Here is a 7,370-nt window from a genome sequence, read left to right on the forward strand (position 1 = left end):
GCGGTGCAAAGGGGGGGCCCGGCGGCTGGAGCGGCTGAAGGTGTCGGTGCTTAGGAAAGAGCAGCGACTGGCCTCGACCCACCGGCTGTGGATTCGTATTGGGGGGTCAGACACGCCTTCACCCAGAAAAAAACTGGGGTTCAATGGTAAATTTGGTTGGCAGAGGTTTAATTAATACCTTGGAAACCTTGTCCTGTCCCACAGATTTTTTTTTTTTTTTTCCGTAGGATTAAAAGCATGAGGTGTTACAGCTGTGAGCCATGCTTGCTTTTCTTGGTTGTTTTTAAGAGGTGCTGTTGGTGTCTTGGTCTGTACATTCCAGTTAAGATATGTCCTTTTCCCCTCAGTTTATTGTAGTTTGCTGTTCTGAGGTTATGCAAGATCAATAGTTATTACTTATTTATGTTTCTAGTAACACAGTTCTAATGAATGCAAAGAATCTATCCTGGCAATACATTTTTCTTCAGCCAGTATTTCTGTAATCTTTAATTCATGGTGATAAATAGATAAAATGAATTTCCTTGGTTGTCTGTAGATATGAGCAAAGGGCTGGATAATGAGCTGCCTGCTTGTGGGCAGGAGGAACTTTCACATCACTTTTTAATGGCTTTTTGGTCACAAAAGTGAAGACTTTGCTCTGTTTACACAAGGATGGCTGTCCCAAGTAAGAAGATCGTCATATTGCCTGGTCTTTGGTGTTGGGTAGTGCGTTCGTGTAAATCAAAGGCCCTGCTTACAAAGCTGTATTGCGGTCTGCAAGCCCTCAAGTGAACACTCAACCCCAGTGATGGCCCAGAGTTAGTGTGGGTATAGAAGAACATAAGCAGAGGGGATGCTCTTGGCTTCATGCATGCTGCAAATCCTGTAGTTTGGCATGTGAGAGGAGGTGGCAGCTGTCAGGGGGATGCTACGGCTTCCTGTGTGCAGAGTTCCAGGGCACTGGCTGTGTAAACAGACCCGGGGAAAGGGAGAAGATAGACAGTGATGTTCTGCAGGAATGAGTGCCATCCCTCACCTGGGTCTGAGAGTAAAGCAACAACTCTGTTTCAACTCTAAAATATGTATTTTCTGCTGTAGTACTACCACTTAATGTTCAGCTTCACTGAACCTTGTCTGGGAAAACCCATTTGTAAGTAGTGTGCCTTCTGTTCATGTTGCAAGTGCTCTCTGGAACTGCAGGGTAGATCCTGTTATTATATGGCTGTGAAATCAGAGTAAACCAAGTCAGAAACATGAAGAACATTTATCTGAATAATCCAGATATAATGGTGGAAGAAGATGGGAAAGGACCTTTATCTTGAATGGAGTAAGACTAAACTGAAAAAAGTGTTACTTCAAGCAGCATGCTCTTAGGCACCAAGGCATTATGTTATAACAGTAGTGCTTGGGAAGTACTGCAGTATGCTGGAATACTACAAAATGTAGTGCACAGATGCAAAGGTTTTCAAAGACTCGTTAACATGTGAAAAAAATATAGGGGGAAAAAAAGGTTCTGTGCTTTTGCGTAAAAGCTTTGTATACATGATAGTGCTGAGCTGAAAGTGGCTGCGCTTAAAAGTCCTTGCAGTAGCTGTAGCACTTTGTGCAACTCTTACTCTGCTTTTTCTGTAAGGAAAACACAAGAAGCTGCATGTTTTGCTCAGATAATAATTCTCTGAGGGAGTGCACATATAAAAGCAGGTCACAAGAAACTGGGAAGTAGGAGACCCTCTTAACCCTTCTACGGGTAAGCACTGCATGAAGAGGAGAAACTACTGAGTGACTTGTGTAATAAGTATGGTCCTATTAAAAAAAAAAAGTTATTTCTCATACCTGCCTTCCTGGTTTGTATAAAAGGCTGAAAAGTTCTTCTAAGAATGCACCCCATGCCTACACTAGAAATCTCACATTAGGCATTGTGTGAATTGTTGGAGAACTAGAGAAGGATATGTGCTTTTAATAGGTTAATTGCTAACTTGTCTTGACCTGTTTTTAAGCACATGTTGTGAGCACTTGGTTCCTCCTAAACAGCTGAAACGATGCTTAATTGGGAAGCTCTCAATCATTTCTTAGATCAGTTCATGCACTGGCATTCTTGGTAATGCTTAGTTGTAAACATCCTTTAAAAGGAAGCTTTTAAGGGCACTGAAGCTAAGCTATTTTTGTGTGTTGCTGAAATGAAGTGTTAACCAATAACCTACTATCTTCAGTTCCAGTTGGGAAGGTTCTGTAACAACTCCTGTATGCTGTGATACATTAGGAAGCAGCACAGGTGTGTACTGAGTGAACTGCCTGATATATGAGTTGGGATGGGGCTGGTAGGCTATGTCCCCTGTCTGTCAACTTACAAATCTTACTGTTTCCTTATCCCTCTATTATTCAGTCTTATCTTTGACTGTTCTTTGAGGCAGAGACAGTCTTGCCTGTCTTCTCTTTCTGGTACCCAACAAGAACTCATCATTGCTTTTGTAATACAAACAATAAATAACAGATAACTGTGCAGTGCATACAGGCAACTCTGTCATGGTACCTTAAACTTGCATGTTATCAATTCCAGGTGCCGAGCAGTCCAGTGAGGAACACTGTTTGCAAGAGTTGTCCATGCAGAACAGGGCAAACAGTCTTATGTGTAAAGTGTAGGTGATCTGTAGGGTTAGGCTCAGCCTTTCCTCCTTTTCAACATTCAGGACCTAATTATCAGGCATCTGTAGACTGGTGGAGTTCAACTGCTATACCCAACAGCAACAATGAACATGAAACAGTCTGAAATACTGGAAATGCCATGGGCATGTCTGACCAGGCAACAGTCTTACAAAGGACAAAAAAAGCCAACGTCATCTCAAGTACGATGTCTACCCTTTATAACTAGTGAACAGAAGGTTGGCTGGGATGATACTGACCTGATGTGATTGTAATTCTTGGTAACACTGATACTAGTGGTAACAGAATGTCCCATTACAGCATAATTTAGGCATCGTGAATGGATACAGCTGTCTAAAGATGGGTACTATGCACACCCAGAGGAAGCAAAAGGAAACTTCATTTAGTGATTTTTTCATGCTCTGCTGACAGCTGCCATAAGGCTGTAGCAGTTGTATACTTTCCTTGGTAAGAATATTGTATTTTTCAGAGAAGTCATTTTCTAAAACCAGTAAATTAGGACAGTTATTTCTGGCCGTGGCATTTGTAGAGAACAGAAGGCATGATTGTTCTTATATTTGTTTCTCTGAGTCCTTTGATCGACTAGAAACTCTCAATGCTTTACGCTATAAATTACCTCAATCCTTTGGCAGTTCATTTCTTTTCTTGTGTACTTGGTTAGGAAAATGCAGAAATCCTTGTGACTCAGCTACAGACTACTATAAATTATGAAGAAATGGGGGAGGGGGTCACATTTCACGTTAGGAAAGGCAATTCTAGGAGGATGGAAGGATACTGGTTGCTAAATTTGAGATCAGCATCTTACAGTATCTCAAAATCTGAGCAGCTACTGCCACCTAGAGATGGACGAACCACATAGGCTGCTCGGGCTGTCTCTGGCAAGGGAGCCTGCACCATTAAAATGAGTTAATCCCAGTCCTTACTCCACAGTTTAAATTTAGTATATGAGTGCAGATCTTTTTTAGCCCTGTAATTGATGATTACCTGTGAATCCTGTTCTAGCAATGCAGGTAGCTAAATTTTATACAGTCTTCCTTGTGTGGCTTAAATAGGTAAGCAAAGAACCATCACTTGTAGTAAATCTTTTGTTGATTTAATTTATACTACACCTAAAGAAGTATTTGCAAATCAAATTTATACAGGTTTTGCACAACTATTGCTCAGACTTCATAGCCTTTGTAAAGCCTACACTAATAATATGCAATGTAGAATTAGTCCCTTAAGGATTTGAGTTGGGTTGAAGGTTTGTTCCCTATCCCATCTTTGAAGTCTCCTTGTTGGGGACTGTCCTTTAGTATATATTTGTTGGAATAGAAAAAAAATTTCTGATTTTCCCAGATGTATCAACTCCGCAGCCTTTAGATTGGTTTCACTAGGTTCAGAATTTTCTCAATTTAAAAATTAAGTATCAAAATTAGGTTGAATATGTAGCTATTTGTTGCTACCTCAAATCTAACAACATGAAATAAACTAGCTCGTTTTTTTGTTTTGTACATCAACCTGCTGTAGCAGTTTCTTCCTCTGCATTTGAGGGAGAACCAGTGTTCCCTGCTTAATTTGTGAGGAACTGATTACAGAGGGAAACAGTGAGCCTTTTTACCCCCTGAATTCATAATCTCATGTTCAGTTATTTCTGTTTGACTCTTAGAGACACAGTATGTTTTGGGGCTTTTATAATAACTGCTAGCTCTCAGCTATCAAATGCCTAGTGGAATAAGAAAGGCAACACAACTAAACCTGGAGTTGATAACATCATCTCACAGAGCCCTGAAAATGCAATCCACTAGCTAATTGCACGTACTACATAACTTTCTAGGTGATGGCTTTTTAAATTTCCTAAGATATTTGAAGTCTGTCATTGTAAATTATATTGGGATAAGAGGTTAATCAGAAAATTCTGAGGGAACAGAATTTTCCTGTGGGAAACTGAGGAGCTATGATTCAGGGATATTTGCCACAAGTCAGGAAGCAACTGCAAACTGCTTATATCAGGGTGCATGAGAGCTGTAATACCAAACTAGAGTTTCAAAAATTATCCTTGGCTCAGTGGAGTTCCACGTCAGTCTCAGCCTTTCTGGTATGTGCGCTGAGTTACAAGTAGCATGAATGTAGCATAGAAGGAGGAATCTGGAAAAAAATTGAACTAGGCAAAACCTTGAGCAAAATGCTGTTATATGCTGTTTATTAGTTCAGCATGTAAAAGACTCGACCCAGAATCCTCTACTACGTACCTTTTAAAAGTGAGTTAAGCTTAATCTTGTGCTAATTCTAGTGCATATTGTGCCTTATCTAATGTAATCTAAACACTGTTTTCTTTAAACATAATGGCTCCTGGAGAAAAGCTGTTTCATCTAGATTAAGAAATTAAAGGTTATGATCTCTGGATTCCTTAGTCTGTTATGCCATTTACTTTTTAAGCTTGATGCAACATATAGAATCCATATGGTTTAGTTTATCCATCTTTACAATGGCCACGGTGCTCTCACTGAGTGTTCAGTATATGAGTCACTGAGAAGAAAAGAAATTAAATCTAAACTTTATTGAAAGGCTGGATTAGTAAAACCAACCTTTCCCCTTAGCCACAGCTGTCACTGTACCACAGAAGTGTATGGATATTGTTGGGATGAGTGACAGGACTTGTTCTGAAGTATTTCTAGGTAATTCTGCCTGCTGGCTGCCTCCATTAAGACTTGGATCTTCACTTGCTGTTTACATTCCTTCTGAGTTGATAATCCAGTTTGACTGAGCTGTAAATGCCGAGAGAAAAATGCTATTTGATAGAATTTGTACTGAGAGCCAGTGTGAGGAGGAAGCAAATTCAATAACAAGTTCAAGCTGGCAAGAGTGACTTAACCAGAACCCATGCCAGGAAACTGTGGTGAGCTATGACTGTCCTTCTGAACATCATGACCACCCTTTATCTTTATAATGGGTTGAACCAAAACTAGAAATAAACACATCTGAAGTTCCTCATTTTTGCTTTCCCAGATATAAACACTACCGTTTATGTCAATGTCATGATTTTTTTTGTTGTTGCCAGCTTATGTCTTGTAGACTGGTGAAGGATTGTTTTTATTTTATGGGAGGCAAAGAAGGATGCTTCACATGTCATTACAGCAGCAGAGTACTTACTGGTGTGGCATTGGCAAATTGGTGCCAATTAAAGGTGCAAGGAGAAGAAGCAGGTGCTTCTTTGCATCTTCTCACAGACATACAAACTTTTTGATTAGCAAGAGGATATCTGAAAATGAGTTTTCCCCTTAAAAGTTAATGATTGGCACAGGAATTTAAAACAAGGAATAAAGCTGCCTTCCTTGAAAGACTCATTTAAGTCCTTTTCTCTTTTGATTTTGCACTAATGCTAAATTTCTGCTATCCCCTGTGCAAAACTTTTTTGCCACTGCAACTGCAAAAGTAGGAGGAATGTCACCAATGAACAAGGTTGTTGAAAAAGAATAAGTGAGTCAATTCCACATGCCTCCATTTAAAAAAAAAAAGGCAAAAATAATGTTTAAGAAGTTAGTTAGAAGTCTAAGCCTCCAAAGAAGTCTACCTTTGAGATTGACAAACATCTTGAAGTCCATAAGCCTCAAGCATGAAGTCATATCACCTAGTTCTTAATCAATTTTGTTCAACATGGAAATGGTTGTATATTTTTTAACCTTCTCTGATTCCTGTAACTGTTAGGAAACTTACAGACTCTTATGCTTGGAAATCATTTCCCCTGCTTTTAGCTAATGGAAGGACAGGTATGCAATGAGACCTAGAAAACACAGTAAATAACTTCCATGTCTACTTTAAATTCAACACTTTGGAGCGAGTCTTCAGTCACAAAGCACCACCAGACCTGTTAGTATTCAAATTGCACTTAGAAATGCTAGAAAATGACTACAGGGGAACTGCTGATACTCTGCGTATCTTGTAATTTGTCATGTTCACGCGTATGTAAAAAACATGACCTGCAGTTTTTAAGGACAGTCTTGAGCCATTGGTATTTTAACATAAAGATGGCTCTGTGGAGATGCATTGGAAAAAAAGATGACCAGAACTCAGTCATCCTTTTTCCTTTTATTGTTTTGATGGTGATGGTGCTGCTACCCATATTACAAGTAGGTATAGCCTTGCTCTTCTCCATTTTATCCAAGTTAAGGATGACCCTTGGTACCTGGAAAGCTGCCTGATTTGTGTTTGTCAGGCTGGTAAATACCTACTTGTGCAATAGTACTTCTTTATGGGAATAGGTCTTTCCCGAATTTCATAACAAGTTTGCTGCAGGTAAAAGCAGACTCTGGTCTGGATGAGGTACAAACTTGTGCTGCATTTCAAATCAAACTTAGAGGTTTTAATGGTGAAGAATATTTGTATTTTAACACTAGTTTTGTTTTCCTTGTTGCTCTTTGTTATGTAGTGGTTGAGCCCACAAATTGGAAGCATGAGGCTAAAAGCTGAAGAATGAAAGAAGAAACGAAAAGCCATATGGCAATAGCAGGAGTTCCTGCCAGCCCACCTTTAGGCTCGTGACAGCATGCCCTATAGTTAACCTACAGTCAGGAACTAATTAATGACACAGATGGAAGTGAGCTAGCATATGTATTCAAAGTAATACCCCTAAGGTTTTAATCAGCATCTTTCTGTGGTAGACATCTAAATTGCCATGGAGAGATTTGCAAAATATGTGTAGGATACACATGGTAAAGACAGTTTTGTGTAGTGGCTGAACTGAGGGAAGC

At 39.6% G+C, this 7,370-nt stretch overlaps 1 protein-coding gene across 3 annotated transcripts in view; it reads left to right on the plus strand.

Annotated features, from left to right (window-relative positions):
- The window catches only part of BDNF (brain derived neurotrophic factor), a 40,554-nt gene that overhangs the window by 19,339 nt on the left and 13,845 nt on the right, over positions 1-7,370 (plus strand). Inside the window, exon 1 of one of the 3 annotated variants that reach the window (XM_017726376.1) lies at positions 7-146. The exons of the other annotated variants lie outside the window; for them this stretch is intronic. Within the exon in view, the coding sequence (XP_017581865.1) occupies positions 144-146 (3 nt within the window). The 5' untranslated portion in view covers positions 7-143. Of the gene's footprint in view, positions 1-6; positions 147-7,370 lie in introns of those variants that run through there. 3 annotated transcript variants of the gene reach the window in all.

Source organism: Corvus brachyrhynchos, unplaced genomic scaffold (assembly GCF_000691975.1).
Source record: "Corvus brachyrhynchos isolate BGI_N302 unplaced genomic scaffold, ASM69197v1 scaffold281, whole genome shotgun sequence".
In the NCBI taxonomy this organism is placed as follows: Eukaryota; Metazoa; Chordata; class Aves; order Passeriformes; family Corvidae; genus Corvus; species Corvus brachyrhynchos.